We start from the raw sequence: 27,679 nt of genomic DNA, 5'->3' as shown, positions 1-27,679 counted from the left end.
AAGGTGATCTAGAGTTTTTTTCTCTCTGGTTGCACATTTAACACGCTGGTAGAAATGAGGTTAAACGTATTTAAGTTTCCCTGCATTAAAGTCCCCGGCCACTAGGAGTGCCGTCTCTGGATGAGCGTTTTCCTGTTTGTTTATGGTCGTATACAACTCACTGGGTGCGGTCTTAGTGCCAGCATCAGTTTGTCGTGGTAAATAGACAGCTACAAAGAATATAGATGAAAACTCTCTTGGTAGATAGTGTGATCTACAGCTTATCATGAGATACTCTACCTCAGCCGAGCAAAACCTCGAGACTTCCTTAGATATCGTGCACCAACTGTTGGTTATAAATTTACATAGACCGAAACACCTCGTCTTACCAGAGGCTGTTCTATCCTACTGATAGTGTGTAACCCGCCAGCTGTATGTTATTCATGTCGTCGCTCAGCCACGACTCGGTGAAACATAAGATATTACAGTGTTTAATGTCTCGTTGGTAGAATATACGTGCTTGTAGTTCGTCCACTTTATTATCCAGCGATTGTACGTTGGCCAATAGTACCAATGGCAAAGACAGATTAACCACTCATCGCTGGATCCTTACAAGGCACCCCGATCTCCTTCCGCGATATCTCCGTCTTTCTCCTGTGAATGACGGGGATTAGGGCCTCGTCAGGTGTCTGGAGTAAATCCCTCTCGTCGACTCATTAAAGAAAAATTCTTCATCCTGTTCAAGGTCACTTTTCTGATGTCCAGAATCTGTTTTCTGTTATAAGAGACGGTAGCAGCAACATTATGTGCAAAATAAGTTACAAACAATGCGAGAAAAATTATAATAATAGCATGGTGGGTTAAGAGCCCATAAAATGGCAGCCATCCCCTCGGCGCCCCTCCGGCGTTCATGGGCTGTCATGAAGTGTTTGATTCGATTTTCGGTTACATTTGTATTGATGTTAGAGTGATTAGAAGGACAATAGAGTGCTGAGTACCTGGCAGTTAGCAAGTTTGGTGACTACTAATGAGCATCAGCAGTATCAGAGCTTGGAGAAGCCTAATTACTGTGACTAAACGGTCACGTCGAATTTGACCGCCTTCATGACTCGTGACCGCCGGTGTGGCAGTAAATACGGTCACTGCAACAGCCCTAGTCATCGTACCAAGTTGCTTTTGTCTATGATAGACTGTTGTTATGTGACTAGCATCTGCTTGGGCTTTGTGTTTGTTTCGGTTTTGTTTTGGAATGTTTTTATTTATACAAGTACAGTAGTGTTAAAATTATGGAGTATAGCTGGAAGACACAAATGTACAATACATTTCTCCCTTCCAATGACCTGGAATGTTTAGATGGGTCAGACAAAGCCAACTTCAAAGACTCATAACACATGGCTAAGACCTTTCTAACATAGAGCAACTAATATAGAAATATCTAATATAGAGAATAATATAGCAACTAACATAGAAATACCTAATATAGAGAATAATACAGAGAATTTATAGCAACTAATATAGAAATATATAATATAGAGCAACTAATATCCTCTCTGGTACAAGCAACAGCCAGTGAAATTGCAGGGCGCCAAATTCAAAACAACAGAAATCCCATAATTAAAATCCCTCAAACATACAAGTATTATCCACCATTTTAAACATAAACTTCTTGTAAATCCAACCACAGTGTCCGATTTCAAAAAGGCTTTACTGCGAAAGCACACCATGCGATTATGTTAGGTCAGCACCTAGTCACAGAAAACCATACAGCCATTTTCCAGCCAAAGAGAGGAGTCACAAAAAGCAGAAATAGAGATCAAATTAATCACTAACCTTTGATGATCTTCATCAGATGGCACTCTTAGGACTTCATGTTACACAATACATGTATGATTTGTTCAATAAGTCCATATTTATATCCAAAAATCTTAGAAGCCACAGAGCTCGTGAACTTTGTATGGTGAATAGGCTTTCAATGGAAAAACAAAACTTTCAAAATAATAGTACTTCCTGGTTGGATTTTCCTCTGGTTTTTGCCTGCCATATCAGTTCTGTTATACTCACAGCCATTATTTTAACAGCTTTGTAAACTTTAGAGTGTTTTCTATACAAATCTACTAATTATATGCATATCCTATCTTCTGGGCCTGAGTAGCAGGCAGTTTAATTTGGGCACGCTTTTCAGATTGATTTCATCACTACTTGTATTTGTGAGAGGTATTGACATGTTGAATGCACCGAGCTGTCTGTTTAAATGACTCGCACACAGCTCGGACACCCATGCATACCCCACAAGACATGCAACCAGAGGTCTCTTCACAGTCCCCAAGTCCAGAACAGATTATGGGAGGCACACAGTACTACATAGAGCCATGACTACATGGAACTCTATTCCACATCAAGTAACTGATGCAAGCAGTAAAATCAGACTGAAAAAACAGATACAAATACATGTTATGGAAAAGCGGAGACTGTGAAGACACACACACACACACACAGACATAACATGCACACTATATACACACATACACATGAATTTTGTGTTGTAGATAAGTGGTAGTAGAGTAGTAGCCTGAGGGCACACACTTAATGTGTTGTGAAATATATTGTAATGTTTGTAAAATTGTATAACTGCCTTAATGTTGCTGTACCCCAGAAAGAGTAGCTGCTGCCTTTGCAGGAACTAATGGGGGTCCATAATAAATACAAATACAAAAATACATAAGTGAGCCAAGGAGCCCGTGTTGGAGAGCAGAGATTTTGGGACCTGCTGCTTCCTTAAAGAGGGATGTCAAATGGATAAGCGCACTGGTCAATGGCTTGTGAAATGTGCAGAGGCTTTCTGATCAGCACCATTTCCTCCTCCTCTGCAATCTCTCCAGGGGATTGGACATGGCAATTTTCTGCCCTGCAGGGGTAGGCGTGCGTGGCTGGACTGATCCGCTCAAGGTGCGCCACAGGGGGGTTACTCTCCACACCCCAGAGGGACTATAGCATGGCCAATGTACCTACTGGTGAACATGTTACAGTATCTGTGTCATCGTAATGTGACAGTAGTATGTCTCCTGAGGGGTATAGGGTTCAGGGGTATGCATCTGAGCATTCTTTAGAAAGCTATATCTGTACTGACCTGCCATAACAAATGATAGAATCATTTCATTTTCATACACAATATGAGGCTAATTTCTTGTTATCTCATTAGTCTTATGATAGTATTATAATAATTGAATTACAAGATCCTTAAAATTGTATTCATTGACTTCAGTAGCGCGTTTAACACCATCCAGCCACACCTACTGGTGGATAAACTGGGGAATTTGGTGTCAACTCTACTGATCAAGTGGATTAATAATTTCCTTGTGAACCGTACTCAACAAGTTTAACTCCACCATCTCTACATCTAGAACGGTGAATACAGGAGCCCCTCAACGTTGCGTACTTTCACCGATACTGTACACACTGTACACAAACGATTGTCAAGCCTCTGACGCAGCCACAAGTTGTTAAAATATGCAGATGACACCGCTGTTGTGGGTTTCCTCCACCCAGACCAAGCCTCTCTTAGAGGTTTAGACAGAGAAACGTTTCCTCCACCCAGACCAAGCCTCTCTTCAAGGTTTTGACAGAGAAACTGCCAAATTCGTCCAGTGGTGTGCAGATTACTTTCTTGAAATAAACGTTAAGAAAACAAAATACATTTTTGATTTCAGAAGAAATAAACTCCACTACCCCCTACGAAGATCAGTGGGGAATCAGTCGATAGAGTGACCACATAGAAATACCTGGGATTCCAAATAGACAATAAACTGAAATTCAATGACTGTGCCTTTGCAAAGATAAAGAAATTGTAACAGATTTTTTTTTTTTTATTACGCAAAATTAACTATTTTAATGTTGACCGCCATATCTATCAAATGTTCTATAAATCTGTCCTGCAGAGTGTGCTGTCCTTTGGTCTGATATGCGTGTTGAGGAAACATGCAAGTGCCAGACCAAGTCAAGCTTCAGTGGGAAGGATCATTTGGTATAGATTTAGAATCAGCCACCAACCTGTACACAAAACTCATCCTATTAAAACTTGAAAGCCAAACTCAGTCACAGCAGCAGCCAGACAAGGGGAAAGAGACTTCTTCAATAGAAAATCAAAACAGATAGATATGGGGACTCTTTTATTGCAACAGCCATTAGGCTGTATGATACATAGTCTGTTGGTCCCTCGAGTATACAGCATATTGCACTTTCACTTTAAATGTGTAGCTATAGCACTTTGAATGGTTTTGTGTAGTTTTCATGTTTAATGTATGTCTTTTTAAGCACATGACCAAATGAATTTCCCCCTGGTGGTATAATACAGTGGATCTGTATCTGAATGATACCTAATATTGTGGCCATGGGGCTTGTTTTCCCAATACTTCCTCTTTTATTTATGAGGACTCTTCTAATTGACCAGTCTGTCTGAATTAGACCTATTTCTAACCCACCCCTTTCTCCTCCCTCCATCTCCCTCCCTCCATCTCTCTCCCCACATCTCTCCTCCCTCCATCTCTCTTTCCTCCCTCCATCTCTCACCCCATCTCTCTTTCCTCCCTCCATCTCTCTTTCCTCCCTCCATCTCTCTTCCCCATCTCTCCTCCCTCCATCTCTCTCCCTCCATCTCTCCTCCTCCTCCCCCCTGCCTCTCCCCTCCCTCCCTCCATCTCTCCTCCCTCTGTCTCTCCTCCCCTATCTCTCTCTCCTCCCTCCATCTCTCCTCCCTCCATCTCGCCTTCTTTCACCTCTCCAGCTAGAAAAGAACAAGCTGTTTGGAGATCCATTATCACTCAAACGACATTAAAAGGGAATTCATTCCAGATTGCTGTGAGATGTGGGTACAAATCTATGGTGATTAAAATGTTGTTTTCTTCTGCCTTGTTCTTATTTCAGGCTCTTGTCTTGTTAGGGTGAGTCAGGTGATTAAATGTTACGTGACTGTTGGCTGAGTCTTTCATCATGTCCTTCCTGGTGTAGGATAAGACTGAAACAAGATGGCTTTTGGCGTCTGGCTTTGGTTTGGGGGTTTATTTTTTTTTGCCAAGTCAGAGTGAGCCAGCCAGGTGATTAAACATTGTATGAATGTTGCAGGGATCTCAGTGTCTCCCCTCTCTGTAGACTATAAGACTGAAACAAGGTGCGGATTTGGAACACAAGGCCATATTCTATTGTGCATTTTTCAGACACCGTAAGACTGGAATTTATGTGTGTGTGAGTATCTGTTCATGATGCATATGTAAGTGCTTCTGCAGGCATTCAGCAAAGTAGTTTATGTGAAAGGCATGTTAATGAAAGCATAGAAAGGGTGACATTATTATAGCCCAGCGAAAGTTGAATATGCTCTGAGAGTAATATATTCTCCTTTGTTTTGGGAATGCATTAATTCAGTCTGCCTGATGATCAAAGCCACACACACACACACACACACACACACACACACACACACACACACACACACACACACACACACACACACACACACACACACACACACACACACACACACACACACAGCTGTCTAAGAATGGCAGGCATCTGCATTTGATGGCATTTTATATGGGAGTTTGGGGAGGAATGAGAAGATTTAACAAGGCATTTGGTATTCATCGGCTTTTGATTAAGTGGGATGGTTTGAGCCATGTCTGAATCAAAGAGGAAAGCTTTAACTACCTGCCTGTGAGGTCAAATTTTGACCCAGAATACATATATTTGCATGATTCTTTTCTCTGATTGGCTCGAGGGGTACACCTTTTCGCCCTTGCCGTTTATTGCGTCTGAATGAGAGGATATGTGCGTGTCCACTGACAAGTGACCCACATACACTACATTAACTCTAGTAGGGGACAGGATGAGAGCACACACATCTTAATGCCCAGACCACTAATCTCTCTCTCACTCTCTGTCTCTCTGTCTCTCTATCTCTCTATCTCTCTATCTCTCTGTCTCTCTATCTCTCTGTCTCTTTCTCTCTCACTCTCTGTCTCTCTGTCTCTCTCACTCTCTGTCTCTCTCACTCTCTGTCTCTCTGTCCCTCTCTCTCACTCTCTGTCTCTCTATCTCTCTCTCTATCTCTCTGTCTCTCTCTCTGTCTCTATCTCTCTATCTCTCTCTCAATTCAATTCAATTCAATTCAAGGGGCTTTATTGGCATGGGAAACATGTGTTAACATTGCCAAAGCAAGTGAGGTAGATATTATACAAAAGTGAAATAAACAATACAAATTAACAGTAAACATTACACATACAGAAGTTTCATAACAATAAAGACATTACAAATGTTATATTATATATATACAGTGTTGTAACAATGTACAAATGGTTAAAGCACACAAGTTAAAATAAATAAGCATAAATATGGGTTGTATTTACAATGGTGTTTGTTCTTCACTGGTTGCCCTTTTCTTGTGGCAACAGGTCACAAATCTTGCTGCTGTGATGGCACACTGTGGAATTTCTCCCAGTAGATATGGGAGTTTATCAAAATTGGATTTGTTTTCAAATTCTTTGTGGATCTGTGTAATCTGAGGGAAATATGTCTCTCTAATATGGTCATACATTGGGCAGGAGGTTAGGAAGTGCAGCTCAGTTTCCACCTCATTTTGTGGACAGTGTGCACATAGCCTGTCTTCCCTTGAGAGCCAGGTCTGCCTACAGCGGCCTTTTCCCAATGGTTAGGCTATGCTCACTGAGTCTGTACATAGTCAAAGCTTTCCTTAAGTTTGGGTCAGTCACAGTGGTCAGGTATTCTGCCACTGTGTACTCTCTGTTTAGGGCCAAATAGCATTCTAGTTTGCTCTGTTTTTTTGTTAATTCTTTCCAATGTGTCAAGTAATTATCTTTTTGTTTTCTCATGATTTGGTTGGGTCTAATTGTGCTGTTGTCCTGGGGCTCTGTGGGGTGTGTTTGTGAACAGAGCCCTAGGACCAGCTTGCTTAGGGGACTCTTCTCCAGGTTCATCTCTCTGTAGGTGATGGCTTTGTTATGGAAGGTTTGGGAATCGCTTCCTTTTAGGTGGTTGTAGAATTTAACGGCTCTTTTCTGGATTTTGATAATTAGTGGGTATCGGCCTAATTCTGCTCTGCATGCATTATTTGGTGTTCTACGTTGTACACGGAGGATATTTTTGCAGAATTCTGCATGCAGAGTCTCAATTTGGTGTTTGTCCCATTTTGTGAAATCTTGGTTGGTGAGCGGACCCCAGACCTCACAAACATAAAGGGCAATGGGCTCTATGACTGATTCAAGTATTTTTAGCCAGATCCTAATTGGTATGTTGAAATTTATGTTCCTTTTGATGGCATAGAAGGCCCTTCTTGCCTTGTCTCTCAGATCGTTCACAGCTTTGTGGAAGTTACCTGTGGTGCTGATGTTTAGGCCGAGGTATGTATAGTTTTTTGTGTGCTCTAGGGCAACGGTGTCTAGATGGAATTTGTGGTCCTGGTGACTGGACCTTTTTTGGAACACCATTATTTTGGTCTTACTGAGATTTACTGTCAGGGCCCAGGTCTGACAGAATCTGTGCAGAAGATCTTGGTGCTGCTGTAGGCCCTCCTTGGTTGGTGACAGAAGCACCAGATCATCAGCAAACAGTAGACATTTGACTTCGGATTCTAGTAGGGTGAGACCGGGTGCTGCAGACTGTTCTAGTGCCCGCGCCAATTCGTTGATATATATGTTGAAGAGGGTGTGGCTTAAGCTGCATCCCTGTCTCACCCCACGACCCTGTGTGAAGAAATGTGTGTGTTTTTTGCCAATTTTAACCGCACACTTGTTGTTTGTGTACATGGATTTTATAATGTCGTATGTTTTACCCCCAACACCACTTTCCATCAATTTGTATAGCAGACCCTCATGCCAAATTGAGTCGAAGGCTTTTTTGAAATCAACAAAGCATGAGAAGACTTTGCCTTTGTTTTGGTTTGTTTGGTTGTCAATTAGGGTGTGTAGGGTGAATACATGGTCTGTTGTACGGTAATTTGGTAAAAAGCCAATTTGACATTTGCTCAGTACATTGTTTTCATTGAGGAAATGTACGAGTCTGCTGTTAATGATAATGCACAGGATTTTCCCAAGGTTACTGTTGACGCATATTCCACGGTAGTTATTGGGGTCAAATTTGTCTCCACTTTTGTGGATTGGGGTGATCAGTCCTTGGTTCCAAATATTGGGGAAGATGCCAGAGCTAAGGACGATGTTAAAGAGTTTTAGTATAGCCAATTGGAATTTGTTGTCTGTATATTTGATCATTTCATTAAGGATACCATCAACACCACAGGCCTTTTTGGGTTGGAGGGTTTTTATTTTGTGCTGTAACTCATTCAAGGTAATTGGAGAATCCAGTGGGTTCTGGTAGTCTTTAATAGTTGATTCTAGGATTTGTATTTGATCATGTATATGTTTTTGCTCTTTTTTCTTTGTTATAGAGCCAAAAAGATTGGATAAGTGGTTTACCCATACATCTCCATTTTGGATAGATAATTCTTCGTGTTGTTGTTTGTTTAGTGTTTTCCAATTTTCCCAGAATTGGTTAGAGTCTATGGAGTCTCTCTCTCTCTCACTCTCTGTCTCTCTCTATCTCTCTGTCTCTCTCTCTATCTCTATGTCTCTCTCTGTCTCTGTCTGTCTGTCTGTCTGTCTGTCTCTCTCTCTCTCTCTCTCTCTCTCTCTCTCTCTCTCTCTCTCTCTCTCTCTCTCTCTCTCTCTCTCTCTCTCTCTCTCTCTCTCTCTCTCTCTCTCTCTCTGTCTCTCTCTGTCTCTGTCTCTCTCTCTCGCTCTCTCTCTCTCTCTCTCTCTCTGTCTCTGTCTCTCTGTCTCTCTGTCTCTGTCTCTCTGTCTCTCTCTGTCTCTCTAAACCACACACATCTTAATGCCCAGACCACTAACCTCTCTCTCTCTCTATTTTCCACCCCTCTTTTTCTGTTTCTGTCTCTATCTGTGTACGTTGTTATACCGTGGCCTTGTTTTCACCTCCTGTCTATTACCAACTACGAGCGTTGTGTTTCTCTCAGTGGACACCCTCTTCCATCACTTTGACCACTTAGAGACCTGGGCCCGTATCCACAAAGCATCTCAGAGTAGGAGTGCTGATCTATGATCAGTTCCCAACCTGTCCATGTAATAGTATTCATTATGATCTAAAATGCAAAACTGATCCTAGATCAGCTCTCTTTGTGGATGCGGGTCCTGATATCCTCTTTGTATGTCAGTTTGTAAGAGCCTCTGAGTGGCTCTGGCACTTTGTCTATCTGGTGTCGCCCTTGAATGCTAACATTACCTGCAGATTGATGTTTACCGGAGGCCTTGCAGACAGAGTTTAGCACCCTTTCTGAGTTGAAGGACCTCTGGAACTGATTAGTCAAACAGAATAGATGTGTGAGAGAGAGAGAGAGAGAGAGAGAGAGGGATTTATACTGCATTCTCTGGGGGTTTTGGAAGGAAAAAGTTAGAAATGTCCCTGTGAGTTTTCTCAAACCCGTGTTTCTTGTCTGAGTTGAACAATCCAACAGCAACATCTATGACCTCTTCAACGCTTCATTAGAAGAAAACAACCGAAGCAGAAAGGACTAGTAAAACAGGAGTACAGCAGAAAAGGTCAACCTCCATTCAGCCTGCCCAGAAAACTTCTTAGGCATCTATTCCTCCCATTTTTAAGTCCCTGGGAATTGACCACTTTTCTCTTGGAAGGGACAGGCACTACTCAAACAGAGCTTTATCTACACTGAACAAAAATATAAATGCAGGATGTAAAGTGTTTCATGAGCTGAAGTAAAATATCGAATACATTTTCCATACGCACAAAAAGCTTATTTCTCTCAAATGTTGTGCACAAATTTGTTTATGGCCCTGTTAGTGAGTATTTCTCCTTGCCAAGATAATCCATCCACCTGACAGGTGTGGCATATCAAGAAGCCACTCTAAAATATGCAGTTTTGTCACACAACACAATGCCACAGATGTCTCAAGTTTCGAGGGAGCCTGCAATTGGCATGCTGACTGTAAGAATGTCCACCAGATCAGTTGGCAGATAATTTAATGTTAATTTATTTACCATAAGCCGCCTCCAATGTCGTTTTAGAGAATTTGTCAGTACGTCCAACATTGTGAACAGAGTCCCCATGGTGGCGGTTGGGTTATGGTATGAACAGGCATAAGCTACGGACAACGAACACAAATGCATTTTATCAATGGCAATTTGAATGCACATAGATACCGTGACAAGGCCCATTATCGTGCCATTCATCCGCCGCCATCCCCTCATGTTTCAGCATGATAATACACAGCCCCATGTTGCAAGGATCTGTACACAATTCCTGGAAGCTGAGAATGTCCTAGTTCTTCCATGGCCTGTATACTCATCAGACGTGTCACCCATTGAGCATGTTTGGGATGCTCTGGATCGACTTGTACAACAGTGTGTTCCAGTTCCCTCCAATATCCAGAAACTTTGCACCGCCATTGAAGAGGAGTGGGACAACATTCCACAGGCCACAATCAACAGCCTGATCAACTCTATGCGAAGGAGATGTGTCGAGCTGCATAAGGCAAATGGTGGTCAATATCTGTGACCAACAGATGCATATCTGTATTCCCAGTCATGTGAAATCCATAGATCAGGGCCTAATGAATTTATTTCAATTGGCTGATTTCCTTATATGAACTGTAACTCTTTAAATAAAATCTTTGAAATTGTTGCTTGTTGCGTTTATACTTTTCTTCAGTATAGTTCCGGCCTGTTCCATGTCAGTCCTGGAGGGCCAAAACCCTTCTGGTTTTCATCCTCTCATTCTAATCAGGGACTGATTCAGACCTGGGACACCAGGTGAGTGCAATTAACCAGCAGGTAGAAACAAAAAGCAGAAGTGTTTCGGCCCTCCAGGACAGACATTGAACAGCCTTGATCTAGTTAGTGTGAGCCGGGAGACAAGAGGAGTAGGAAGAGATGGGAGCCTGTACGTGGATGGGCCAGCCATTCACAAGCTGCCTCCTGGAATGCCTTTCTCACTCTCACCCTCTTCTTCTTTGTCTCCATGTGGAGTGAAAGGGAGGAGAATGAGATAGAGAATTTCACCTAGAAAAACCCCTTACCTCCTCAGGGAAGACAGAAACATACGTAATGGGCAGATTTGGGGAAATGGCTCCAAGAGGTTTGCCACTTCTACAGTGTCAAGTGCCTTTATACACTAGCACTCCTAAGTGGTTTTCTTACTATTCTGTTTGGAGGTGCTTTATAATGTCAAAGCTGAAGACTGCAGTGTTAGCCCACCCTCAGGCTTTTTCCAGTGGACAATGCCCCTACTTCAGATCGACGAATGGAGCTGAATGTCTCTCAAATTCTCCTCGGGTCAGAAAAAAGAGTTAAAGTCCTCTCCTGTTAGTTCATGCTCGTAAAACTGTTTCTACTAAATAGCTCGGCAATCTCCCTCAAGTTCTTTCTCCTCTCTAATCTCTCTCCTGCTCTACTCCCTTGTGCTTTCTACTTTAGCTGTTTCATTTAGGAGCGGTGCCAAGGGGCTCTACTCTCCAGGATAACTTTATCACTTACTCATACTCTTTAATGCTACTCGTCTTGAAGGTGTCATTTCAATAAAATACCTATTCATGTGGATTGAAATTAAGTGGACAAATATGTGTGGCCGTGCGGCTGTGGGGAGATGTACGGCCCTCTGGAGCTATCCTCCAGGATGATAAATCAGTCTTAATGATCCCTTTTAAACAGATGATTGTTTCAGCCTTCAGAGACACAGACAGGGTAGGGTTTTCTCTGTCCTCCTGCTTTTCCTGCTCCCAGCAACAGACTGGGCACAGGAAGGAAGTCCTGTTAGAGACGGCAGTACATTCTGAACTACGTTCTAGAAAAATCTGTGCCTAGTTACATATCACTGTTTTAAGTAACTTTCTTCAATTATGCAGTGATTACAATCTTTTCATGTTTTTTGGGGAGGGGGCGTGAGTATTTGTGTTTGATGTAATTGCATGCTGGCTCATGGATTTGGCCGGTCAGTGCTTGGGGAAATGAGGAGCGTCGATTAACCAGTCGTTTCCTGAAGGAAATGTCTCAGCTGAGCAAACGTGTGTGTGTTCAGCAGTCAGGATCAAAGGTCCATGTTACACACCAGGTCACACACACATGAGCTGTCTCCATGGAGAAAAGGTGCTTTAAGTCATGTTACATGAATCTGTCCATTTCCTTAACTCAAAAGATTATCATGAATGCAAAGTAAAAACGACATTAGGATGATTGGGGGGTGCACACAGCTGAAAATAGATACTATTCTGTACTTTTGGCAAAACTGTGTTAGTAACACTGACATGTGGATGGATTGTGAGATGTATTTTCTTCAGTAGAAGTGACATTCAAATGAGCTGCTTGTTGGAAACCCCTAAGACAGCTGGAATTGCGAGGTTCTGTCAGGTTCCTCTAGCATCTGTTTCTCTCTGACGCTCCAAATGGAAACACATCATCATGGCCACTAATTGTTGTCTCTCAGCTCTCTTAATTGATAGCATTGTGCTAGCAGACGTCACGCTCTAATAAGAACCTCCTGGATGTTGCACTTTGTTCTATTAGAGTTGGCTCTTTACGGGGAACCCATTTCCTTTTTCAGAGAGCTGGGGAATGTATCATTTCCTGACGCCCCCAAACACAAAACAAACATGGGAGGCCCTACCCTGTAATTATGCTCTATGCTTCAGCAGCTAAACTTATTATCAGTGGGGCCGATGGAAGGGGAGGGGTGTGGTGTTGGTGGGCTTGGTGTGTGTGTGTGTGTGTGTGTGTGTGTGTGTGTGTGTGTGTGTGTGTGTGTGTGTGTGTGTGTGTGTGTGTGTGTGTGTGTGTGTGTGTGTGTGTGTGTGTGTGTGTGTGTGTGTGTGTGTGTGTGTGTATTGTAATTGGCATTTTGATAATGGTTCATTGTTTTGATGGGTCACCTTAATTAAAGACCACTTGGGTGGTAGGACATCTCACACATTGTACTCCCATCATCTTTAGAGGCTTGGTGTTAGCAAAGCTTTCATTCCTTTATCCCCCTTCCAGGTTTTACTCTTTAAGTGCCTCTTTCTCCCTTTCTCTCTCTCTCTCTCGGTCTCTCTCTCTCTCTCGGTCTTTCTCTCTCTCTTTCTCCCTTTCTCTCTCTCTTTCTCCCTTTCTCTCTCTCTCTCGGTCTTTCTCTCTCTCTCTCTCGGTCTTTCTCTCTTTCTTTCTCCCTCTCTCTCTCTCTCTCTGTCTTGCTCTTTCTATCTCCCTTTAAATTCAATTCAATTTGCTTTATTGGCATGACGTAACAATGTACGTATTGCCAAAGCTTACTTTGGATCTTTACAATATGAAAATAATGAGAATCACAATTGGGACAACAGTAACAAAAACCAAGGGTCAAAATAACCATACATTGAACAATAACAATAAGCATACAGTAGAGTACATGTGCAGGTTGATTGGTCTGTCAGACACTGTCCCTCATCTTATGGCAGGCAGCAATGTAGTGCGCTGCCAACCCACAGTTCTCTGCATCCTTCCCCAACAGGACAGGTAGCCTACTCTCATCAGAGAGGTCTTTGAAACCTTGAATAAGGGTTTCAAATTTGGGGAAATTACACTCTCTAATTGTTTTATATTTTTGACATTTTGTCAGGAAATGCAGCTCCGTCTCAGGTTCTGCTGTTGTGCAGTGGTTGCACAGCCCTTCCTCTACAGGGAGACAGGTTTTCCTGTGTCTACCCTTCTCAATGGCAAGGCTGTGCTCACTGAGCCTGTACTTTGTCAAGGTTTTTCTAAGGTTTTGATCAGTAACCTTGGTCAAATAGTTAGCCACAGTGTAGTAGAACAGTTAGTAGAACAGGTTTGTGAACTCAGCCCCAGGACCAGCTGGATGAGGGGACTTTTCTTTGCTCAGCTCTTGGCATTGCAGGGCTTGGTAATGATATGAGAGGGGGTCACTGGTCCCTTTCTATCTCTCTCTCTCTTTTAGTCTTGCTCTCTCTTTCTCCCTTTCTCTCTCTCTCTCTCTCGGTCTTGCTCTCTTTCTCTCTCTCTCTCTCTCTCTCTCTCTCTCTCGGTCGGTCTTGCTCTCTCTCTCTCTCTCTCTCTCTCTCTCTCTCTCTCTCTCTCTATCTTGCTCTCTTTCTCCCTCTCTCTCTCTCTCTCTCTCTCTCTCTCTCTCTCTCTCTCTCTCTCTCTCTCTCTCTCTCTCTCTCTCTCTCTTGCTCTCTTTCTCCCTCTCTCTCTCTCTCTCGGTCTTTCTCTCTTTCTCCCTTTCTCTCTCTCTCTCGGTCTCTCTCTCTCTTGCTCTCTCTCTCTCTCTTGCTCTCTTTCTCTCTCGCTCTCTCTCCTTTCTCACTTTAATTTCGTTCATCTATTTTGTGAAGAAAGCAGCCTATGCATTTCATATAAAGGCCCTGTAGAAGCGTCTCCATGTCTACTGTGATCAAGGAGCATTCATGAGACCAAAATATGGGAGCAGGGGAGAGGTGAGAATGCCAGAAAATAAGAGCTGTACTGCAGGATAGTATATCTCAGGTAGAGCACTCAACATTGCCACCATGTCTTTAGGGAGAACGAGGTGAGTTCTCTGGAGTGAGACCACACTGCTGCCCTGTACAGGCTACTCTCAGGGAGCTCTACCCACGGCACTTCAGAGTACTATAGAGAGGACAGGCACCCTGACTAAACCCTGCACCCCTCTATCCACTTTAATCTCATCCTATTGACAAACCTTTGGTGCGTTCCGACTGAAACACAATGACTTGTCTGGGTGTAATTGGTAGTGTAGAGTAGGGTGTAAGGGTGCTGGTGCTGTAACCCAGCCTATGTAAGAGGAGGCTGCTCTGCTATTGTCTGTCAACAGGACATTGATCTGGATGACCAGAGGTCAAGCCTTCTTCCCTGTTGCCGGTAAACAACCACATCTGTCTCCTCTCATCTCGGGTCCTCCCCAGACCAGAGCAGACACCAGGAGTAAACACAGTCCAACCCTGACCCCTGTGGTCACCTGACACCTCCCTCTCTGGTGTGGTACCGGGGTCAAACCTGCTGCTTGATATTGTAGTTCAGTAAAGCTCCGTCTGACAGCCACTGGCAGCCAGCACCACAGAGACCCTATAACAAAAACATCTCAGGTGCATATAGACTTTGTTTGAATAGAGTTGCTGCCCTCAAGGTCAACTGTAGACTATGGACTCCTCTTCATCTCTCCCATCGACTCCTCTTCATCTCTCCCATCGACTCCTCTTCATCATCATTGTTTCCTCTCTTGTTCTCCTGTAAGCCCCGTGCTGTGCTTCTGTTCTGTGTTTGAGAGCTGTGCGTAGCAGCAAGGCACCGTGGAGGATGATCAAGAGACCACATCAACGTCTCATCACTCTGTTTAATCATCTCACAGCAGGGATCAATGCACCTTAAAGCTGAAATAACGTGTGTGTGTGTGTGTGTGTGTGTGTGTGTGTGTGTGTGTGTGTGTGTGTGTGTGTGTGTGTGTGTGTGTGTGTGTGTGTGTGTGTGTGTGTTATGCTTGTGTGTGTTTTTGTTGTGTTTGTACATCCCATTACATACTACTGGAAAATCATATTGTACCTTTGACAGTGTCTATGTGAGGTCAGTGATGATTAAGTTGTCCTTTGAGAGTGGGGAAAACAGAAGAACACGTGCTGCAGTATGCCAGTGTGGTATAGCAATGATCCCAGCTGGGATTTTGGCCTCTCCGTGTTGGAATGCTTCTGGCAGCAGCAATCACACAGCTTTGGGCTATACAGTTTATTTACACACAGCTTTGGGCTATAAGAGTTTATTTACACACAGCTTTGGGCTATACAGTTTATTTACACACAGCTTTGGGCTGTACAGTTTATTTACACACAGCTTTGCGCTATACAGTTTATTTTCCCCCAAGCTTTGGGCTATACAGTTTATTTACACAGCTTTGGGCTATACAGTTTATTTACACACAGCTTTGGGCTATACAGTTTATTTACACACAGCTTTGGGCTATACAGTTTATTTACACACAGCTTTGGGCTATACAGTTTATTTACACACAGCTTTGGGCTATACAGTTTATTTACACACAGCTTTGGGCTATACAGTTTATTTACACACAGCTTTGGGCTATACAGTTTATTTACACACAGCTTTGGGCTATACAGTTTATTTACACACAGCTTGCCTCCTTGGCAGGGACATGTTTGAGACCCTCTCCTAGGAGAAGGTGAGGCTGGTATCTTGGGCCACGCCCTAAGCTACTTGGTAGTCAGGAGGTGTGAGCTGTGAGGAGAGTATGGCTTAATGGAAAGAAATGACTGGTCCTCTCTAGCCACACCCCCCAGGGTCTGTCCCTCAACAAGCCGAAGTGAAATGGATGTGGCGGCTAGGAGGAAAATACCTCCCCTGCACCTAGCGTCCCCTCCAACCATCCATCTCCGTTACTCGGGCTTCAGGTTGAGCTCTAGGGCTTGTCTGTCAGGCAACTCCCCCATGTGTGAGGCCCTCATCTGGGGGAGGTGGGAGCAGGGTGGGAGCGGGTCCATCCACTGGACATCCAGCCTAACTGAAATAGATGTCCAGTCAGTGACTCACCAGTGCCTGGATATGGGCTGCCTACAGACCTATCTTAGTAGCTGGTGAATCCTGCTGTCCATTTCCATACTGGATCCATGCACAGGTCTAACATTTTGCATATTGTCTGTGTGTGTATTTTAGGGGTCACAAAATCTATGTTTCATTTTTTTTTAAATGACTTTGAATTAATTACAGGGCAACAGCAAAACATAACAAGCTAACTTTTATCCGAACACAGGCGGGGCAATGTTCTCATAGAAACAGTGGAACCATGTGGTGTGTGGAAATCTGACGCACCCCTTTGTGATGGGATTTGGGAGTGTTTATTGATTGACATGACTGACATGCTCCCTCCTTCCTCTCTCTCTGTGCAGGGTGTGCCCAAGCCTATAGCAGTGGAGCCATGTTGGGGGAGCAGGGCCGGCGTACTGACCGTCCTCATGTGTCTGCCCAGAGTCCCTTCAGGAATACCCCCTCCTGGCCAGTCTGGTAAGCACCTGTCTCCTCTCCACTTAGTGTCTGGCCTCTAGACCAGCCCTTCTCCCAGATCTACCACATGCTTCATATACCACTATTTCCCTCTACCATTCCAGATATATACTGAGTATACCAAACATAAGGAACATCTTCTGAATATTGAGTTGCACCCTTTTTGCCCTCAGAACAGCCTCAATTTGTCGGGGCAAGGTGCCGAAAGCGTTCCACGAGGATACTGGCCCATGTTGACTCCAATGCCTCCCACAGTTGTGTCAAGTTGGCTGGATGTCTTTAGGGTGGTGGACTATTCTTGATACACACGGGAAACTGTTGAGCGTGAAAAACCCAGCAGTGTTGCAGTTCTTGACACAAACGGATGCGCCTGGCACCTACTACCATACAAAGGCACTTAAATATTTTGTCTTGCCTATTCACTCTCTGAATGGCACACATACACTATCCATGTTTCAATTATCTAAAGGCTTAAAAATCCTTCTTTAACCTGTCTCCTCCCCTTCATCTACACTGATTGAAGTGGATTTAACAAGTGACATCAATAAGGGATCATAGCTTTCACCTGGTCAGTCTATGTCATGGAACGAGCAGGTGTTCCTAATGTTTTGTCCACTCAGTGTAGAACAAAAGAGAAAAAGTTTAATTTAGAAAATACTTCCTTCTACTATCTATCTGTCTTTATCTCTGTCTCTCTCTGTCTCTCTCTGTCTCCCTGCCTTCTTGCTTCAACCCTCTCTCCTCACCTCCACCTTGCCCAGACAGCTGCTGACTGAAGCATGACAGCATAGAGAGGTGAAAACTCTCCTCTCCTCACCCAACCTCCCTTACCTATCCTCTTTCTCTGTTAGATCTCAGCCCCACCTCCTCTACAACCCAATCTCTGCCAGACTGTCTTCATCTCCTTCAGGCAGTTACATTTGGAAACCTGTGTACCATCTGTGTTTGACGGACACAGATCTACCAGCTATTCGGGGCTTTGATTTGAGAGAGAGAAGGAAACTTGTTATACCGGGAGGAATTATCTGTTGGATCGATTGTTCCCTCCAATAGGTTTTCCAGCAGAGCCCAGATGACCTCCTGTTTCTCCTAAGAGGATACGTGATATTTCAGAGGTGCTGAATATGCCGCTGTGCTGTGGATAGATGAATAGGGAGATGACCATTTGAATGGCACACAGTGTCACAGAGATGAGCTAGGGACTGCTTTAGAACTTGTATCACTGACAGCACCCAGCTAAATATGTCTTTCCCTCTGTCACTCTTTCCCCTTAAACACACAAGCACACATTATCTCTCTCTCTCTCTCTCTCTCTCTCTCTCTCTCTCTCTCTCTCTCACTCTCACTCTCACTCTCACTCTCACTCACTCTCACTCTCACTCTCACTCTCACTCTCACTCTCACTCTCACTCTCTCTCTCTCTCTCTCTCTCTCACTCTCTCACTCTCTCACTCTCTCACTCTCTCACTCTCTCTCTCTCTCTCTCTCTCTCTCTCTCTCTCTCTCTCTCTCTCTCTCTCTCTCTCTCTCTCTCTCTCTCTCTCTCTCTCTCTCTCTCTCTCTCTCTCACTCACTCACTCACTCACTCACTCACTCACTCACTCACTCACTCACTCACTCACCATATCACTCACCCTATCACTCACCCTATCACTCACTCTCTCTCACTCTATAACTCACTCTCTCTCACTCTATAACTCACTCTATATCATTCACTCTATCACTCACTCACTATATCACTCACTATATCTCTCACTCACTCTTCCTCTCTCTCTGCCTCTCGCTTTCTCTGTTTCTCTCTTTCTCTCTTTCTCACTTATTTTATTCCTCTCCTTTTTCTCTCCTGTTTCCCCTGAAGCCCAGGTCTTTCTGAGAGAGTGCTGTCAGCTCATCATGCAGGTATAATAAACTAGCTGAAATACGAGCAGGTGTTAAAGTGACTGCAGCAGGAAGCCTGTAAAAGACGGTAGAAGTTAAGCACTTTGCAAGGCAGCAGGTTATCATGCTGGGAAAAGCTGCTTATATTACGTTTAGAGGAGCCTAAAAGCCACCAGTACTGGGAAAATAGTAGCAGCTTATAAGTTCAGCCAGTAAGTGCAGGCTACGATACTGGCTACTGCTGCTGGGTAAATGCATACTGTACAGTCAGTCCCTTGAGGATTTCAGAGTTTTTTGTGATAGTTGCGGCCAAAAATGCTTGATTTTGATTTTGCTGCGGTAATTCTGACATTTTGCATGTCAATTAGCGATTTTTATAAAAAAATTCAAGAAATGTGGGACGAGTGAAAAGTTTGTTGACGTGGGGCTTGATTGAACCATTTCATGCAGTCAAAGTGCGGTGATTGGTTAACATTGCTAGCCCTCTTTTTGTAGTGCAGTGGTCGGACAGTTTTATGCGGTAATATTGGGGTGATTAAGAATTTGATATGCATATCATACATGGAACTATAGTAATGGAAGTGTTACTCTGCAGTAAGTCCTGGAGCAGTGCTGTGAAACCAGGAAGAGGGAGGGCATTGGAATGCCTCAGGGGCTTTATGGGACACTCGGGGTGTAAACTGGAAATGGCTATTTAGCTGGTCCCATCTGATGTGGGCAGACTGGTCAGGGATAGATGCCTACACCAGTTAGTATGTGAGTGTGGGTGTGTGTGGGTGGGTGGGTGGGTGTGTGTTTGTGCATAGGTGTGTTTTTCAGTTTGTGTTTGATGTGTCAGTGTGATGTGTCAGTGTGTGATACATTAACTACCTTGTCATGTGCCCAGGAACCATCACTCTCCTCTGAATATTCCAAAATACTAGACACATTTAAAAGTGCAAATATAGTCAGATGTTAACCCAGTAACATCCTAACTTCAAAGACTAACGACATAGCCCCAGTCTGGTTAATGTGGAGAGGATTATTCTGTGATGTAGAAAATAGTCAGAATTGTCACACTGTGTTACCACTTAGAAACATGTATAGTATGTATGATGATGCTGGACAATACAGTTTTGTGTAGATTAGTTTTTCCCTGAGTACTACGCTTTCATGTGTGTGTCGCTGGAAGTTCTGGGAGGTATGTGAGGAAAGGTTCAGAGAAGATCAGAGAGATCGCTAGGAGTGCAAACGCACACTAACAGAGAGAAAGAAAGAGAATGGGTAGATAAAGTCCTCTCTGAATGAAACAGACTATTTCACCCTCCTTCCCTTGCTTTATTTTCTCTCTCTCTCTTCTCTCTTCTCTCTCTCGCTCGCTCTCTCTCGCTCTCCTTTTTCTCGCTCTCTCTCGCGCGCGCTCTTTCTCGCTCTCTCTCTCTCTCTCTCTTTCTGGAGAGGCCCTTCTAGGATCAGAGCTGTTCCACCATTGATCTGAGTGTGTGTGGAAGTGAAGTCACTTTAGGCGTGCTCAGCCCGTTCCCAGCATTCTCTGTGGACTCACTTCAAGAGGAATGTTTCATGAGCACAAGTTATTTTTACCTCTCTTTGTTTTTTCGTCTGCTCTCTCGTCGTTCCTTCCCCTAGTAGCGTCACCATTATCTGACCCCCTTCCTAGAAGCGGGGAAGAGGAATGTATACAATTGTTTGTGCAGTGAAAGGCATCCCCTGCATGCAGTCCTTGTTTTAATATTTAACGGCGGCAGTTTCAAACTGAGTCTCCTCTCTCTCCTTATGTGGTGGTTCAGAACTCCATAGTAATCCGCCTCTTAGAATCTTAACGCTTTTTCTGATTTTGGGAAGTGTGTGGATGTTGGGGTGCTGGGGTTTTTGTGCCAGGTAGAGCAGCTCTATCTAGTCCAGTGCTCTAACACATTGTTCTGTAATGCTGCTAACAGCAGAGCTGAGGCTCCCAGGATAGCACAGGTGGATAACGGGTTCATCTTCATAGGAAAAGGCACATACCGACAATATCCATACATAACACCAGGGAGGAAATGTCACCTTTCAACTGTAGTTTCCCCATCTGCTATAAGTAGTATACGTTTTTGTTGTATAGGTTGTTATCTGGTATAGACAATCTGCCTGCATGTACACAAACATACCCACAAACACCCTCCTCTCCACAGGCCTGTCTCTAAGTCCACTTCTCTAAGCCCTTGTGTGTCACTGCTTGAAAGTGCTCTGCTGAGAAGACCAGGAGCAGCTCCATCCCTCCACCAACACACACACACTCCCTTGCGCACACAAACACACCCTTCTTATTCTGCCTAAGTCAGTGTAGGGGTGGCTCTAACCAGGGCTAATAATTCATTCAGACTAATAGTTGAGTGGGGAGTTATTGTAGGAATGTGCTAACTTTGATTCCAACCTACTGGAACTAGCTGCTTAGTGAGGAACTCCCCCTGAATGTAGGGAAGTTGGTTTCAACATAAAAAAATGTCTGAGGAAGGGTGTGTACTTTTAAAAGTCAGTCTTCTCAGACAGACTTACAGCTGGTGCTGGATTGGCACATGGATAAAATATCCGACAGACAGACATGCTCCAATTTGCTGAAGGGACAGAGACTGACAGATAGACAAATGGATGGACATCTGTTTATCTACCTCTAGTTTCCCTGCTACTTCTCATCCTTCCATCATGTCTACCTCCTCCTCCATTGTTGTGGGCCCCTAATGGATGAGAACTAGGTCAAGACAGGGAAGGAGCCATCTGCCTGCCAGATACCAGCATGTTCTCAGGGGTTTAAACATAGTCTCAATACAAACACAGCAATCCCCTTCTCATCAACGATAATCTGCCTATTCAGGAGGAGAGGTGGACCAACCATGACAGAGAGAGTAGGAGAGAAAGGAAGAGTGGGAGAGGGAGAGAGAGAGCAGGATGGAGGTGTGAAGGAGATCTATTGAACAAGTGCGGTCTGAGGTAAGAGTCTGTGGTGGCGCCCTCATCACCCAGAGACTAGCGATTTGCATTTAGCTGTGGTGTCTGTAGAGACATGTTTTCCAGTCCCAGGTAACCCGCTGGTTGATAAATCCCTTGGCGTTCCCCAAGCCAGCGGAGGAAAATGAAGAAAAAACACAATCAGGGCCCAGTTATCTCTCCTGTTCTGCTCCATCTCTCTATCTCTCTCACCGCCGTGCTGCTCCCAATGTTGCCCCGTTCCCCATCACAGCCTCGTGGTCCGGTGGCCTGGGCTTTTCCTGAGCGCATTAAACTAACGTGCTGCTGAGTGTGTTGAGGAAAGATTAAGCACACAAAATAAAGATATGAGTTAAACATTTTTCCTTAATCCCTTTTTCTTTTGGAATGATGTCACCATTATTGGGAATGTACGGGAATGCTAGTGTATGGTGTTCTGTTTTCAGGCAGAGTGTCTATGAACATCCAGCCTCTGGGCTCTCTTTCTCTCTCTGGCCTACAGTGCAGGCTGGGTCCACTACAGTGTTGTTCTGAGGGTACCAGAAGCATCATCTTGTCTGTGACCATTCCCCCTGTGTGGGTGTGAGTGGAGAGCTGGCTGACAGTGATGTGGGAACCAGAGCAGATTGACCCAGAGTGGATCCTCTATGTAAACCTTTCATTGACTTCCAGTCTAAGATAGTATCTACCCTGAAATGTTTGGTGATGGGGTTTTAAAGGACTATTAATAAGTAGATTTATTTAACATATGAAAAAACAGTATGCAATAAATTCCGTTACTATAGGAACTGCCTTTGGGATGAAGCTGGCACATCTGGTCTACGTTGTCAACCACATTTTACACATTGTCAGGTGAAGATATCAACCTAGGACAAGGTTTCAACAAGGATTCTCACTCTCCTGTTTGTTTTAATTTTCTGTGCATTTGGGGTCCCTTCCTGTTCGGAAGCACTTTGTACATTAATGGTCCAGGAACCTCACCTGACAAAACAATCCCATTTATAGGTTTCATTAGCAGGGAACGCCCTTCACCTCCACTCATCTGTATCCTGATTTGATTATGTTGTCCAATTAATTGAATTTGAGATGGGTATCTCATGTTATCCAGAAACCATTGGCTTTAAATAGTACTCTGTCATGACCAAAAAGCTATTTTGTAATTAGCGTTCATCTTCGGTTGAGTTACCTCAACTGGCATCTAGAAAGACAACTTTTTCATGAAATGTTTTTAGTTTTTGATAAAAATAAAAGTCGTTTTTTATTTATTTTTATTTGAAGTGTGTAAAGTTTGTCTTTCAAGGGTTACACATGGTGGTGGTTTCTATCCAAGAGTAGTGGTGGCTTTCAATCTCATGCTGTTCAAGGTCAGACATATTAGCTGCAGTGTTACATGTAGTGATTGCTATAGAAAAGTGTCAGGTAACTGTGTTGGAAGGATCAGGATTTGGAGTGAAGGGGCTGACAGGTAATCTGGTCTAGGATGGTCCCACCGACCAGACACGTCAGACTGTAGACTAGAGTGTCGGCCCAGGCTCTTTTCTCTCCTCCACCCCCGTCTTCATCCCTCCATCCATCCCTGTTTAAGTCGTACATCTTGTTTTATAATCAATGCTGAAGGCCTGCCTTCTGTCCGTGGCAGCGGGCAGCAAAAGACGGTGGAAAAGGGCACTGAAGCGATTTTTGCGATGAAGGGCGCACTGTGGCTGGACCAGACAGACACACACACACACACACACACACACACAATTGGTTTTCCATCTGCAATAACCCAGGAATCACTGGTGTGTGAAATGCTTAAGCATGTTGTGTCCAAATTGGTGAGCTTTTCCTTGTTTTTCTGTTTCGTTTTTTTGGCTGCATACAAGACGATTTAGTCCCTGTCCTAATGAGTATACTAGTCAAGCCTACTGCTGTACAGAGGGCACGCCATGCTGAAAATCCATATGAATTACAGCATGCCAACAGAACGCAGGAACATCTACTGTCATTGTGTTCTCTACTTGTCTGCCTTTTGGAGAAAATAGCTGACCAATCAGATTGTTGTATTGAGAGAAATAACAGCCTAGAGCAGCCCAGAGGGGTGTAGAGCTATGCTTCAGTGACCTGTAGGCCGTCGTTGCATCCTGCTGAACTCTGATATGTGAGGGCTTGGACTAGAGTTGGGGAGGTGGTGCTAGGGAGTTGGGAATGGATTTAAGCTGGCGGGAGGCAGTGAGCTCATTACTGGTCACTGTGTTTTACCTGCCACGCTGCTGAGTCTGTTTACTTTGAAGCTCACCTTACTTTTTCTGTCTCCCTCCCTCCTCCCTGTAGGCATTGCCATCGCCAGTGCCCTGATCGACACCTCACAGCAGAAACCTGGAGACTTCAGAGACAAGTACCATGGCCTGAAGAACCGTAAACCGCATGCAGTAACGCATCAGGGGACCTGTGTTTGAACCGCCTGACCGAAAGGGGAGCCTGAAAACACCTGAAAGGACCGCAAACGCTTCTGTTTTCTGACAAGTTCTTGCTCTCTTTTTACCCGTCTCTCAACAGCACGGCGTGCTGAAGTGAACCTGATGATAACGGAAGCCCTTTATTGTGACGTTGAGTGTCCGCTTCGTGTGCCTCCTCACCTCCACACTCTGTAATGGAGTTTATCCAGAGTGACTTGTCTGCTCCCTGGTTGGGTCTCTGCCCAGCCCAGCTGGGGGGTTCTGCACATCCCATTGGCTCTCAGCCAGGAAGTTTCTAGTCTGCACTTCCTCCCTGTGGATACATCTCCTTAAGAGTTTAGGAGGAGCAGGTCGCCACTTGAGGTTTGACTGTCATGTGACGTGAGTCTGAAAGAACAATGCCAAGGGCCTCTTGCAGATGAGATATGTGCTCATTTTGATACAAAGACATTAGAGAGAAAAAAGCTCCCTCGTGTTTTCTGTTGTGTTTTCTTTTAATGTATGGTCTGCCCAAATTCAATCCATGCTAAATAAACAGAGCAGCATATGGGTCTAGAATAACTTGACTTGACTATATGATGGCCTCACTCTGAGTTAGAATATCCTGTGCTGAATTCCTCACAGTATGCACCAAGAGCCTTGACTTAGCCTACCAGCAGTAGAGTATGTCACGGGCCAATGAAGAAGTTGGATGCAAAGAACAGCAAAAAAAGAAAGAAAACTTGTATATCAGAAACGAAACCTGCCTGTGTTTATTATGTTATGGTCATTGTCAAAGCGCAATGGCATGACATGTATTCTGGCATTCAAATGCATGTCCTTTCCATGTTTCATAGCTGTGATGTTTCAACATATTTCTCATTATCCGTCAACACATATCCTTTATACATATCAAGGTTTATTTAATTATAGATTTAGAATATAAAATACTATTTTAATTACTACTCATATTGTTTTATTTTGCCATCTTTTATTGTGAATGATTGTGTTTCTAATGAAATGATGAAGACAATACGATCATAAAAGGTACTTAGTTCTAATGTTTTCTTGTACAGTATGTTAATAATTAAAATAATTAAAAAATAGAAATATTAATTTAACCTAAATCCAGGTCCATTAATTTGTTTTACACACTTACTCAGCTTCAATCATGCAAATCGATTCAGCCTATAACATTCTCAGGCCCTGTTCCAAAATGCTACATTCATTTCCTTTCCTACTCTCTGGGATTACTTCAAGGAAGAGAGGAAGGAAGCATGAATTTTTTCAAAGTATTGAAAGATAACCTCCGTCAGGGTGTGGGTCCTGTGGTTCCTTCATCCCACAGTATCATATGAAGAAATCTTTTTTTGTTTCCATTTTTATATTTCTTTTCCTTATTTTTGGCATTTGGACAGTTTGACTGTTTTCTCTGTATCACTTTGAAGTTCATTGTGTTTACACTTTTATCCGAAGCATCCCATGTTCTGTCGCATTTTGTTCTGTCTTGTAAATCATTGTAAACGTAACCTAATAAATGGTTTACGCTTTTAAATGTACATAAGAAATGTATAAATGTGAGAAACCTGATGTTTTCCCTTTAGGTGAATACTACATGTAATGTATCTTACACCGATCTGTTGAAATGTGTATGAATGAAGAGCTGCTCACCTCATTATTTTCTTCATATGGGCATATTGTGTAAAGTTACAAATAAACATTTTGATGCTTCTTCATACTGTAATTTCGAAATCGCTCCTTCGTATTTTGTTGTCTCAAGCTTTATTGATTTGATGCTCAGGATGTCAATATGATTGATTTACAAGCAGAGAGTACATAAAGAAACTGACATCGGACACCTTGATAGATCCAGCTGAATGATGTCTTGGTTTGATCGCTCAGTTGAACGTGTGTTGATTTTGAATGTTTCTTAAGACTAGTTATATTTCCTCAAACACTTACATTGAATGTCTAATGTTTGTGTGCTTGAATAGTCAGCGAATAGTGAAGACATTTCGATGGGCATGGGGAGTGTAGATCTCAAAGATTTGAGGTAGTGTTTAAGGTAGCAGTGCACCACCCAATGAGATGCTGTCTTCTCCATTAGGGAGAGTTTGAAATGTACTGTGTGACGGGGGCTTTAAGAATATTTACACTGTTCACACATTAGCCAGCTTTTGACATAGTTTGTTCCACTCAACAGCGCCGGTATATAAAAATGTGTTATCAGATACTCTTATATTTCAAACAGTGAATATTAGAATTTCTGGCTATGGTATGATGCTGATGGACATCTCTAACAAATGAACAATTGTAAGATAGGTACCTGGCTGCCGAGTCCGTGATAATTCTGTGGACCAGACCAAGTTGAAATAATACTACTCTTTTGTTCCCCAGATAGCCAGACTGTGGTTTATACAATAGATTAAACATGTCACAGATAGGGTTGCAAAGGGTCGGAAACTTTCCGGTACATTTTTGGAATTTTTCCCAAAATTTTCCATGGGAAGTTAGACTCGGGAATTTGGGTAATTTTGCTTAAATTCATCAAAATTAGCTTATAACAGTGAATCTTTTTTGTGGGATACACATAAGGCAATTCTAGGTCTTGTGGCATATTTTGGTTAAATTATCCCTAATTCAATGTAATTTCAACCCTCTGCATGAACAGTGCATTCTTCCATCACATGTGCAGTGCACTCTTCCATCACATGTACAGCTGATTCTCAAGATCTTGCACACTAATGAGATGCTATTGAGCCCACACTACTACACTGTCTGAGCCAAGGACTACATGCTTTCTGGTAAATTTTGATTACAGTACTGGTTGGGTGACTATATCTTATATGACATACATTATTTTTTGATAACTGGTATATAGTAGCCTACAGCAAAGTGTGTTTAAATAATTTCTAACTTGTTAACAATTTCTGCTAGTTAGTTTTTGCTATCATGTGGGTTTTAGCTTACTGTGGAGTGTTCATTCATCTGTTTCCATACATGTTTTAAAACATTTATCTTACAAAGGAGTTGTTTAATCAAACTGCTTAACTATTTATACTGTACATGGAATTGAATTTGTTTTTTTTTACTCCATTTTTTCTTATCTTTAACAGGAAAATGCCACGGCACTATTTGATGTGTGGAGACATTTCACTGCAGCTAATGTAGAAGGAAAAGCTGTGTACATTTGCAAATACTGTGCAAATCATATGTGAAGAATGCAACAAAGATGCAGAATTATCTGGCCAAGTTCATAAAGTTCCCTCAGCGCTCACAACAAGCAACCTCTGACAACAGTCCCTCTACTTCTATTCATGATGAATCAGACACCTTATCGATAGCAACAGCTCATGGTCCTCCTGGAATCACTCAAT

General features: G+C 43.2%; 1 protein-coding gene across 3 annotated transcripts in view; it reads left to right on the top strand.

Moving 5' to 3' along the window:
• LOC139562617 (attractin-like protein 1) overlaps positions 1–26,046 on the top strand; it is a 290,320-nt gene extending 264,274 nt beyond the window's left edge. For all 3 annotated transcript variants that reach the window (XM_071380435.1, XM_071380434.1, XM_071380436.1), the window contains 2 exons: positions 16,932–17,046; positions 24,199–26,046. In XM_071380435.1, the coding sequence (XP_071236536.1) occupies positions 16,932–17,046; positions 24,199–24,323 (240 nt within the window). In that variant the 3' untranslated portion in view covers positions 24,324–26,046. The remainder of the gene's footprint in view (positions 1–16,931; positions 17,047–24,198) is intronic.
• The last annotated feature ends 1,633 nt before the right edge of the window (positions 26,047–27,679 follow it).

Source organism: Salvelinus alpinus, chromosome 32, assembly GCF_045679555.1.
Source record: "Salvelinus alpinus chromosome 32, SLU_Salpinus.1, whole genome shotgun sequence".
NCBI lineage: Eukaryota > Metazoa > Chordata > Actinopteri > Salmoniformes > Salmonidae > Salvelinus > Salvelinus alpinus.
Note: the sequence above shows the minus strand (reverse complement) of the source record. Positions and strands in the feature narration are given on the sequence as shown.